The following is a 12,584-nucleotide window of genomic DNA, read 5'->3' on the forward strand; positions in this document are numbered from 1 at the left end:
ATTTAAAAAGCTAAAATAATTTGAGATATTTTTTATGCCCTTTATTCTAGGCTGCTTAATTAGTAGCTGAAACTGACAAACAAGAATGCAAATCCCACTAAGATATTCTTCCTATAGATAAAGTTCTCTACCTCAAGATTACTTCCTGGGCCCCATAACTTACCCATAACCCATATTTTTAACATATACACATTTTCCCACTAAAAATATTTTTATTCACTATCTACCTGTTTCTACATAGGATAGATCTTTTTCTCTATTATCTATCCATCTGTTTATCCACCCATCTCTTCAAATTTCTATACACTCATTCAAACAATATTTATTGAACACCTGCTATACGCTAGATACCATTTTAGGTACGAAAAACCTAATTCTTATTGCTTGTCAAATAAGGGCTCTACAAGTTCTAAATGAGAAAATTCGAAAGTAGAAGTCACAAATTCATATGTCATATTCAGATGTCTTCAGGATACATTCAAGTGATGAAAATAAATGAACTGATTCAGGGGAATTCCGATGAATTGGTGTCTGAAGAGAGAAGCTAGAATTCAGCACCAGAGAGTTCCAGGAAGACAGACCCATTTTAACCAAATCTAAATATTTAAAGAGAATCCATACATACGGGTTTTCATGTGAATTTTTCATTTTTAATGCTGGGGAATAATTTGATTTTTACAACACTACAAAAGCCAAACTGAACCTATCTATTATTTCTATTATTTAGACCTAGACACCCCCCCCCCCCACCGGGCTACCTGTTTGCAACCTCTACTCTAGGTTCTGAGCCTTACAAAAGTGCTGAGTTTCTTCAATATCTGGTATCACCATCATCTGATTTCTGGCGACTTCACAATAAATGATTCGGCGTTCGAAAGATAGACTTGTTGTGTGGACCATTTAATGACCAAAATAAACTTGCAAACCACCAAATGTCTTCTACTTTAAAGTTATGCAAGCATGGCATACATGAGGAAGGGTGAGGTCCTCTGCTAGGAAAGAAGTGGTATAGTTTAAAAGCTCCCTACAAACTTCATCATGACTTTTCCTCACCTCACTGCAAGACCGCGAGGGCAGGGGCCATGTTTGTTTATTCCCTCTATAAGCTCACTCATCACAGCATGTCGGAGTTCTCTGTAGGATGCAAGCTCCACAAATGCTTGCAGAAGTGAATTTGAATCCTCATATGTTCTTTGATCCTGATGTTAAATCTGGAGTGGAAACTGATGACTACTGAAATTGTCTCATTTAATTAAATTTAAATTTTTGATCCGTAAGGTCCTGTTCCTATGACAGCAGAATAACTAGGTATTTAGATAACTTATCAGAAAACAATCAGTCAAATCTGATTTGGAATTAAACAGAGAGGATCCAAGCAACTTCTGTACTTGTATCTAAATCATGTCTCACTCTATTTATTCTAGACCAATAAGACAGGCAAAAGAGAATAAGGAAAACAAAATATATTGGAATGACTTTTTCCTTCCCCCCTTCCTTCCTCCCTTCCTTTCTTCCTTCCTTCCTTCTGTTTCTTTCTTTCTTTTCCCATACTTAATATTATACCACACACTGGTCTTGTTTTAATAACAATAAAATATGATTTATGGATCTCACCTCTTCAGTTTAGCCATCAATCTAGGAGCATATTAGTACCTTCTCTTAACTATTTGAAAAAAATCATATGTTCTTAAAAAAGAAAGAACTACTGACAAAAAAAGTAAATAAATAATAACCCCCCCAAACTCCTGTCTGAAACAGTTTTTTAAATTATCTTAAGTTATTTTATTTTTAAAAATGTAGAGAACCCTAAGAAGGGTTTTATTATAATACAAATAAGTGGAAAACATTATCATTACACAAACATAACCTGCAAATATCTCTTCTTATACTCATCATGAAGCTCATAAAATATTTGGTGAAAAGTGTCTGTGAAAAGTACTTCCTTAAGGAAATTATGAGAACACTGAATGCTAACACATAGTGGATGCAGAGGAAGTCTTGTTTTACTCAACAGAGTCAATGAAATGAAATATGTCTTACATTTCAAAAGTTCCTTTGGAATTGAAACACCTACATGCATAATTAAACTCAAACCCCACTGTAACTAGTAACACCCATAGAGAGTCCTTTTCCTTTGAATCATTTTCCAAAAAGTAAATCCTCTGACTTAAATGCATTTTGGCTCCTTAAAATCTTCATCTTTTCTCCCACAAGCTTTGGAAAGCTCACCTATTTTTACAAGTCATTCTGTTCCATTTAACACACTCTAGTTCATCAAATACCTTATGAAATGTAATTAGCCCATTTGAAGATTCTGTCATAAATTTCACAGTATTAATTGTATGAGTACTCACAAAACTGTCTTCAAGTGCCAAGAAACCAACAACCTGATGACCAAAAACCCCAAAGCTTAAACTTCTGTAAAACATTCAAATAATGTGGTTGATTTTCAGCATCTCCTTGATTTCTATAAAAACACCCCAAATCCCAACAAGTGGTTTCTTTTTTCAAAGTAAGCACTTGCAAATCTCAGAAATTATCTAAGAGTTCCATCTGAAATAAGTCAAGTGACGTAATTGGGCCTTTCAAATTTTTTCTCTGAAAAAAATAAGAGCATTAATATTTGGATGACTTATCACACAAGTCCAGTTAAATTTCCTGACCCTGCTGTAACTTCCCGGTGAACTTCCAGAAAGTTCTCAGACTTTTTGAAAGAACGGTAGCTCAAGAAGTGATCTTCGTACAAGTTGAAATGTGAAAGGCAAAAAGGGACAACACATTTCTAAAGTTAACTTCCAGATTAAGTTTAAATCTGAATTTCTGGATTCAAGTAAGTCTTCACTAGTGCAACAAATGAAGATAATGTTAAAAGAAAGACTAATGAAATCATCAAACATGAAAGTTAAGAGGATTAAGAGGCATCCGATGGTGGCAGCTGGGTATATGGTAAAACAATGTGTATGACAGCCTCCAACAGGTAAGAACTTGAACCTGAATGACCAAATCTAACACACATTTTACAGATGAGAACCAGAGGCAGCAAAGACAAACTCTTACCATATACATGGAAGGATTTACCAAAAGTGTAGGGCCATCAAAGGCTGTCCTCTGAGCTTATGCTGCTTTAGTTGCTCAAGTTATATAAAATAATTTTTGCCCTCTCCCATCAAAGGCTTTTCAAAAATTTCCCTGTGAATAACTCTGTTCTGTTCTTGAAGATTTTATGTCATGGTTCCAAAAATAAAACGCAGTTGAGGAAAGGCATACCCTAATCCTTGCACTCCATTATCTATTCTAAAAACATTTACTTAAAATTATTCTAGTGTTTGACAATTTAAACTGGGAGCTCACGCCACATCATTTGAACAAATTTTCTCCCCAGCCCATAGTTTCTCCTATGAGCAGCTAGTCCTCTGTTTTCAGCCCTAAGACCTTCTTTGAAAGTGAACCAAGCCATTTCTGGCTGGATCTAAGAAGACTTGAAGTCTTTGTCGGTATTTCTCTGCACTGATGTTTTTATCTTTATATTTTATATACATGGAACTCAGAGGAGACACCAGCTTGAAAAGAAAGAACCCAGCCCTGAGTGGTCTGGGTTTCCAGGCTGCACCAGTCAACTTTTACCTGTTTGCAAGACCACAGTTCTCTCTTCTCCATCCAGAGACACAATTCTGAAGTTATAGCCGGTTCCTGCTTGTAAATCCTTGAGGGTGATTTCATAGGTGATGTTGTCTATCTGCGTGGGGTGGCACCACACAACCTCCGACGTGTTATAACTGTAGACGAGGCTAAAGTTACAGGGTGACCCCAAAGTTTTCCACTGGAGAATAACAGACCGGCTGGAGACCCTGGGCTCCTTCAGGGTGAAGTTGCATCTCACTGGTTCTGCCAGTCCTGTCTGCAAAGTAACCAGAGACAGCAGCTGAAGCCAAGTCTTTTCTGCCCAGGGATGTGTTCCCAGCAAGCCCCCTGCCCACCCCCACCCCCCCAAAGCCACCTCCACTCCTCCTTTACCCCCAGCCTCCGCCCATCCTTTGCCCTCCAACTTTCCTCCCAGTTGCTTTGCCGTAGGAGCAGCTGGAGAGAGAAGGTGGCTTTTTGCCTTTGACAGCAGGATGAGCTGTCAGGGTGGCTGGGAGTTCCTAGGAAGATCGTTTTTAACAAGGGAAGGGAAGAAATGTTGCCACGTCCTTCGCCACGGCTCAACTGGGAGATGGTAAAGTGAAGTGAGAATCTGGTTCTCGGCGGGGAGGGGGCGGATGAGCCCCTTCTCAGGTCACTCACCTGGACGAGGCTCAGCGCAACCCACAAGGCCAACCCGGCTCCATGGCTCAGCATTGCGCTCAGCAGTCAAGCCCCGGACCAAACAGAGCCAGCTGGGACGCAGAGCGGCCCTGCGGGCCGGCGTGGTGCACAGCGCGGGAGTCGCGGGCGCTGGCGGCACAGCCCCGAACGGGCCGCGGGGCCACTTGTTGCGCGCGCTCAGCGCGCCCCGTGGGCACAGCGCGCTTCCCTCGGGCCTGGCGACGCGCAGGGGCCGCGGCGGCCGCCGCTACTGCTGCTGTTGCTGCCGCCCCGGGCGGGCTGCGGACGCGAGAGGCGGCGGGGGCAGGCAGCGCGCCGCCCTTCCCACGCTGCCATTCTGACCCGAGCTGCCTCGCCCCGAGCCGCGTCCACGGACTTCCGCAATCAAAAGGCAATTTCCTTGTCTCCCGGCAAAGGAACAATGCGCCGGGGAGGGAGGGAGCCCCGAGGAGCCAACGCCTGGGGCTGCCAAGAGGGCCCCATACCCCGAGGCGGCCAAGCCGTCCCCGCTGCGGCGCGCCGCCGCCTCCTGAACCTATAGTCGTGTCGGTGTCCTCCAGGCTCTGCCTCTTCCTCCTCCTTCTCTTCCCAGACTTTCACTTTTCACCACTCTGTGGTCCTCGACCCAGTCCTCTCAGCGACAATTAGTACTTGTGTTCCTCTCACTTTCCAGGCCCCACTCCCGCCCCTTCCCCTCCCCACACCCTGCACCTTCCCCTCCCTATCTTCCTTCCTATCTTCCTCATCTGTCTTCTCCCAGGCTTCTTTTCCCAGGATCAGCCTTGACTGCAGCAGATTTCCCAGGTCGCCTACACTCTTTCCTGAAGGCTTTTATTAGAGTGCTTTTGCCCTTCTCACCTCCAGGCATTCATTTGTCCCAAGGCGCATCCCCCTGACCATCAGCAAGAGATAAAGGCCCCGAAAGCGTCCTGTCCTTTGTCAACTTGATCGTCACTCTTTTCTCCTATTCACTTTCTCCTCTTTGGTGGGTCTGTGTCTTCCCTTAATCTTATATGAATAGTGCTAACCACCAACAAATATAATCACCAATTGTTCAGTTGTTTAACCTAAAAGCAAAGCAGTTTCATCACTGAACACCCAGTCAGTAGTTAAAGCATTTCACCCGCAATTGTCTAATCAACAAAAGAAAGCAGGAGAAACTCTCATCTGTGGAAAACAGGTACTATTGTTATGGCTCATCTCCCCACAAATTTATGAAGAAAGAATTTACTCCAGTTTTCAGCACTAACTTTATGCCTTTTAGCATATGCCTCAGCACACCAATGATTATGTATCTGAAATGGATTTTAGAAAAGTCCCTATTATCTGAAGAGCAAAATGTTTAATTGTACATGGGTGGCAGTAAAATATTGCAGCAATGCTTATTTCTTTTGGTGCCATCCTGACAACTGTCAAAAAAGGGGAGCAGAATATCACCTTACATTTTAATTTTCAAAACAGAACACCTCCAGAGCTAAATAATAGGAAGGATGAGTGTTCCCTTCTTTTTCAAATAGACAGGGTATACATAAAGCTATATCGTTGGCTACTTTACCAGGATATCTACTTTCAGGGAAAAATGAAAAAAAAGTGAAAATTCTTTTTTTGATTTTTTAGAAAACTTTTTTTTTTTAATCTCTTAGTGAAACAATGAAAGCGTTCACCCTTTCAGAGATTCTGTGAGTTTTTAATCTGGAACCATACCAGATATTCAAAATCTACTTTTTAAGTTAGCAGACACTCAAAGAAGTTCAAATCTGATACATGTCGGAATTTCTGGGAAAATGGAATCTGCTCAGGTCATTTGTCTTGCTAAAAAGTGTGCCCCTCCCCCCCCCGTTTATATTTTATCCTCCAAGCTCAGTGGCCTTGTACAACCTGGCATGCCTTTTCATCAGTGGCAGCCTCCCTGTCTCCCCACCCCCCACCCCCCATTAAATATTGCAAGCCTCATTAGAGACTCTGGTTGCCTTCAGCCTTTACAGGAGTCTTATTTCAGTACTATCCCTTTTTTTCTTTTGGTAAGATACACACACATATAAAATACAAACTTTCCCATTGCAACCATTCTTGAGTATACATTTCAGTAGAATAAATTGCAATCACGATATTGTGTTACCCTCACCACCATTAGTGTATATATACAATGGAATATTATTCAGCCATAAAAAAGGAATGAAGTTCTGATGCCTGTTACAACATGAACCCTGAAAATACTATGTCGAGTATAAATAAACCAGATACAATAGGACAAATATTGTACAATTCCCCTTAAATAAAATACCTATTCCTTTTTTTACATTATTTTTCCTTTCTTGTGATATTCAGCAAACAATATGGTTTCCTTGTCTGTAAAACTGGAACATCGGCTCCAAATATTTCACAGAGCCATTATGAAGAATAAATAAAATTGCACATGTTAAAACACATCTGCTGACTTTGATGCACTGTATACCTATTAGTTTGCTTAGTAATTCATATTGCATCCAAATCACCTTTTAAATTTATCCATTGCCCGTCCCCCCTTACTTAACTTTTCTTGCTGAGCCACCTTTGCCCCTCCTCTCTTTGTCTTTTCCATTAGGGTTTTAAAATTTTCTCACAGGTTGTCTCTGAGATTTGGAATCTTCCCACCTAAATTTACTAAACTCTTCTGTCCATTGTGGACATCTTCATAAACTGTATTTTCTCCAAACTTTCCCAAACATTGTTTTTTAATTTATACTACCTACCACCAACTTATAGGACTCCATCAATTAATACTTTTAGAGTTAGATTTCATTTCCAAGATATGTCCTAAAAAACCCTCCTTATATAACTCAGGGTAAATGTACCAAAAATGGACCAAACTTTGGAAAGGACCAATCAGGACAATGAGAAAATATCTTTGTAACAACATAGTTTAGATGCTTCCAAATTGATCCACTATAATGCCCTTACAAATAAGAATTAGGAAGAGAAGGAGTGATTTCTTTAAATACAATTTTTTTGATATATTAATGAGGGACAGACATATGTAGAGTCAATGTCTTAGCTATTTAAAAATCCTTTGTGTATATGAAGAATTATAGCAAAACATGAAGGAAAGTACCAGTAGTAATAGGCATTTCTTTTCCAAAGGTAAATAACTGCCAGTTCTTTTTGTTTGTTTGTTTTTTGGAGACTCTTGAAACTCATAGCAGAACTCAAAAAATAATAAGGGGGTCCTAAAGAACACATGAAAATGTACATATGAAATAAGGAGGGAAAGTTTAAGCTTGGGTATTCACTGATTACATTTTTCCCTTTAAAAGCACACATATTCTGTCTCTGTGTGTGTGTGCGTATGTATAGATATAGAACTACATATATGTAGGGAGACACATAAAAAAAGGCATATATGTTAATATGAGTAACCAGAGAGAACTGTAATAGACTGAAGGAAGTATGGGACTGGAAACGCTGCCAGATATAATCTTTTCTACTAGAAGTTTATTTAAAACTACTGTACAAAGTATAAATAAATTCATTCATTTTTTTTCTTTGTTCTCATTTTTGTTTGGAATTCCTCAACTTCTTTTGAACCTATTTATCCTGCATAATGATGCTGCATTTGCTTTACAAGATGCTGCATTCCAGGAATCTGGGATCAGCCACTCTGTAACTTTTCCCCGGACAACCTCTTCTCTGCCCCTCTGAAATCTTTCCCAGACTACCAGGGGAGGGGAGGGCTGCTTTTGATTAGACATGAGTGAACAAAGAGCTGTCCTTTAAAATTGTCTCATAACAATTAATTTGTAATTATTATTAACATAATCATGAATTGTTAATTCATGGCCGAAAGCAGGGATCTTGTCACCTGATGAGCATGGTTGCCAATGAGACAATGGGTTATCAGGGACCAAGGAGCCACACTTTAAGAACTGCTACTTTAGATTAGGGTTTGGGCTGGTTGTGGAGACAGGTTGGTAGGGTGTTGGGGGCGTTAGAGGAGGGCAGGGTGAATTGGTAAAATTGGTTGGTTAATCCTAACTCCTCACCCGAGACCTGGCCTCTGCCCACTCCTGTGCCTCTCTCTGACTTGGCTTATATGTTCCAGTTGCCCCAGTTTGACAATTCATTGATTTATTCATTCAGCAGATATTGATTGAGCATCTGCTATGTGCCAGGCACTGATCTAGGTTTTGGGAGCATCCCCACAGAGCTGACTTTTTCTTGTCCCTGCACCTTTGTGTCTGCCATTCCCTTTTTTTAGACCACTTCCCCCCTCCCAGGGTCTCTGCTTGGCTGTTTTCCTCTTATCCCTTAGGTCTCAGCTTAAACATACCCTCATGGGAGGCAGGCCTTTTCCGACCTCAAAGGGTAAAATGGTGGCTCCATGATTCTCCATCACAGCAACACTTTTTAAAAAAAATTTAGCGCATCAATAACATTTGGGAATTATTTAATGATCTGTATTAGTGTACTGTCTGTCTTTCCTGTCATGTGGGAAATTCTACTAGGGGCAGTTGCCAGGCCATCTTGTTCCTCTTGCACCGGCACTGACATGCGGTAAACGCTCAACAAATGTTTGTTGAATAAATGAGTGAATGGGGCGGGCCACGGTGGCTCAGCAGGTAAGAATGCTTGCCTGCCATGCCCGAGGACCGGGGTTTGATTCCCGGTGCCTGCCCATGGAAAAATAAATAAATAAATGAGTGAATGAACAAATGAATGACTCTTTGCATTTGCTCAGTAAATATTGTTCAGTGAATAAAAGCACTCAAAACAAGTTCTTCTAAACATGGACCTGCTGGATGCCTCAAATACCACCCTGGAAGGGAGGGAGGGAAAGAATAAAGGAAAGGAAGGGAGGAAGACTGACTGTGAAGTAAAATAGAAAGAGACAGAAAGATAAAAGGAAGAAAAGGAGAGAGGGGAGGGAGTTGCCTCCTTAGGACAGTGATTCTCAGGTTGTACCATTAACATCATCTGAGAACTTACTAGAAATATAAATTCTAAGGCCCCACCACAGACCTAGCGAATCAGTAACACAGGGGTCAGCCCAATAATCTGTGTTTGAATAAGCATTCTTCCTGCTCTAGCCGGTGAGAAAAAGCTACTCAAAGTCCAAAAAAGAGTTTCAGATTGTCGACCTCTCTAACCCTAAGCACTGCACCATTTATCATTTTATATTCAGGAGAGTGAATGATATCTTGTCATCCATTTCTCTTAAATTTCATTGAACTCTGTGGTTACAAGACGCTTCACAGATGATTCAGAAGATCTTAAACAACTTTAGAGTGTGTCAAACAAGAAAACTGGTGACTTTTATAATATATAGTATGTATATATTTGTACTTACAACTTATTGAAAATAAAGTGTGGATGCTAAAGGAAAAAGAATCAACATGCAGCAAACTTAACACATGTTAGACAAAAGACCAGTTCTAATGCCTTTTCAGAGGAAGTCCTTTTGTTATGCAAATCTCACTTGAGGCATTTCTCCAGATATTTTTTAAAAGAAGAAAGCACAGTTATCCGGAGATGTGCCAATGAAAAAGAATTGCAAGATTTTTTTCCAGAATTTTTATTTTGAACTGACTCAATAATGAATTATGGTAAAAGTGAATATAATTTTAACCTGCAGCAGGCACCTTGTATTTAAAGAGGTGCATTATAATTTTGATAAGCATTTTTTTTTTAAAAAAAAAGACCATGACCATTCTGTTTTGTGTTTAGAGATACAGTTTGGGTCACTTACATTTCAAAGAATCTTTCTAGCTAATCTTCCCAGGTCACAGATTTCTAAGAAAATGGAAATAATAAAAGCACTTGGAGTGTGGTTGGGAGGATTCATGGAGATGCTGTATGCAATATGCATAGCACAGTTGCTGGCTAAAGGGCTCAATAAATGTCAGGTACTATGATTATTCATACTAAAAACATTATATGAATAACAATAAAGTAAATCATACATGCTGAGCACCCAGTCACTAGAGAATGACGAAGTCCATAGATGTCTATCTGAGGACATCCAAATCACAAGAAATTATCACTGCTTTCGACTTAGTACCCAAGAGAAACTTTAGTAGATTAGGACAAAAGATGTTTAATGACTGTTCAGTCTGTTGGCCACGCCAAGACTTTTTTGGAGCCTGGAAAGGAGGTGCAGGAGTGCCGGACATGTCTCTAACAGCAGGCTCCACAGTCTTGCTCAGACACAACTCTAAGGTTTCCTGGTTTGTTTTGTGTATGTGTGTTTTACATGAATTTCTCACTTGTTTCCCTTTCCCACTTTTTTTTTTTTAAATCTGGAGGAAACGGGCTTTGCACAGCTTTAGACATCGCTTTATATTCATAGAGAGCAGAAAGACTCACAACCAGATATGACTATAATTGGGTCATCTCTTCAACCTGAAGCCCTTTCTGCTGCATCTTCAATTACATCGTTCAGTTCCTACCACTGCATACACAAACAAGTCTGCTCAAAGAGGAACCAAGCCAAGGCACTAGTGCTTGCAGTGGGAATGGCTGGATGGGTGTGGTTAATATAAGGTAAGGCTTTGGGGAGCTAGGTCCTGGTTTTCCTGAATGTTTATTCACCAATCCCTAGGTAGACAAACAAAACATGTCTTAAGATAACATTGGCTTTAACAAAAAGGAGTTGAAAAATAAATAAATCAACACCCTTTTCATCTCCTTCGAAAAGGGGTGATTGGGGGGTAAAGGCTGCTGTCTTTTATCCAGTACGGCACATTGGGGGAACAGTGTTGCTCCTGCAAATAGAGGGCTCACTTACTAACTGGTCTACATACGCCTTTTTTGGCTTCAATAGGATGATCTGCACACCATTTAAAAATTTTTCAAAACAGGTAAAATTTTGGATTTTGACTTTTTTTTAAAAAAATCAAAAGAACAAGCTACACTGGGCCCACATTCTGAGTGCTCCTGGGTCAGATCTAATTCCACACATCCTCACCTCTCCACTGTCCTCTGCAGGATGGAGATACTGGCATCTCAGGGACCCCTACATGTTTAGGCTACCAGTGATCAAAGAATCTTATCATACTCTTCAAAAATTGAACGATAAAGCCATCAGCCAGGTAATAGATTTCTTGGAAGAAGGAATCAGTCTTTATGCTCTCCTCCACATCCCCAGGCTGTAGAGAGTCAATGTCTACTTGTTTATTGACAGAAAAAACCATCCAGACCCTCACCCCTAAACAAAGGCACAGCTAAGCATTTGTATGAAACAGGATTGTGTTCTTCAGCCATGCCATCGCAGATCTGGAACCTCTAGCATTACAGAATACAGGAATACCTTGCTCCTAAGCCTTAGGATAAATTAGTGTCCAAAAAGCCCTAATTCCATTGGACAGACCCCAACTCCATGGAGGCTCTAGTCCTTCTCAAATATCCTGGAGGTCTTTCCTAGTGTGATTACTCAGCCCATCAGGGTCAAAAACTTAGCAAAGCACACACTTGTGAGATCTTCATGACTCTGCTGTCCTGGGCTGGAAATATGGTCTTGCTGAAAGAAGAAGAAGCATAAATGTCCACAGACACAGAGATGAATAGTAGGCACCTATTATAGCTAATCCTCTCATAGGCCCAGATCTATAGGCATCCAAAATGAGAAAAGTTTGGGTGAAAAAACAGGTGCTTCCAGAATAACTTCCAAGTAGAAGGTTGGCCAACGGGCCTTTCATCTCTTTTCAGCAATAGTAGTATTCTACTGCCAGCGGCCCCAAAGAATGAAAACGGATCTTAACTTCAAAGACAGCTCCTGGAATTCATAGCTCTTCCCTTGTCACTTACGTTTCATCCTAATTCAGAATAACGGTTTCAAAGCTGTTATTCTGTCAGTGAAAGATGGAGGTGCAAACAATATGTAGCTTGGGCATAGTCTTCTGGAATGGATTTACGGATTCAAAGTACTGAGCAGTCTCATCCAGAGTTTCTTTATCTTATCTTCATGCAATTCAGTGGACACAGCCACCAGTCCTGACCCTAGGAGTTACTGTACTTTCTTGCAAATTCACCATCATTTCACTCCAGGGGTTGCTGTCTTCTCCAATCCTTGTTTTTCTCCCCTGGTCCTTGGAAGAAGACAGGTCTTTGTATGTCTGAGCTATAGGTCTACTCCTAACTCAGCAGCAGCCTTTAGATTCTATCCCTGGAAAGTTCTTAAACAAACTTTTACTCTCCTCTTTTAACTTAATTGTTTTTGCCTTTTTATTTTGAAGTAATCTAAATTACAGAGAAATTGCAAGAATTGTACAGGTGATTCTGATGTGTGGCTAGGCCTGCAAACCACC

The 12,584-nt window shown here is 40.6% G+C and overlaps 1 protein-coding gene across 3 annotated transcripts in view; it reads right to left on the reverse strand.

Annotated features, from left to right (window-relative positions):
- Positions 1 to 12,584, reverse strand: part of PTPRB (protein tyrosine phosphatase receptor type B) — a 124,124-nt gene that overhangs the window by 90,172 nt on the left and 21,368 nt on the right. For 2 of the 3 annotated variants that reach the window (XM_077111429.1, XM_077111430.1), the window contains exon 4: positions 3,625 to 3,898. In XM_077111429.1, coding sequence (XP_076967544.1) covers positions 3,625 to 3,898 — 274 coding nt within the window. Of the gene's footprint in view, positions 1 to 3,624; positions 3,899 to 4,284; positions 4,427 to 12,584 lie in introns of those variants that run through there. The other variant, XM_077111432.1, reaches the window with a different exon arrangement.

The sequence above is a fragment of the Tamandua tetradactyla genome, chromosome 7, assembly GCF_023851605.1.
Source record: "Tamandua tetradactyla isolate mTamTet1 chromosome 7, mTamTet1.pri, whole genome shotgun sequence".
Taxonomy (NCBI): domain Eukaryota; kingdom Metazoa; phylum Chordata; class Mammalia; order Pilosa; family Myrmecophagidae; genus Tamandua; species Tamandua tetradactyla.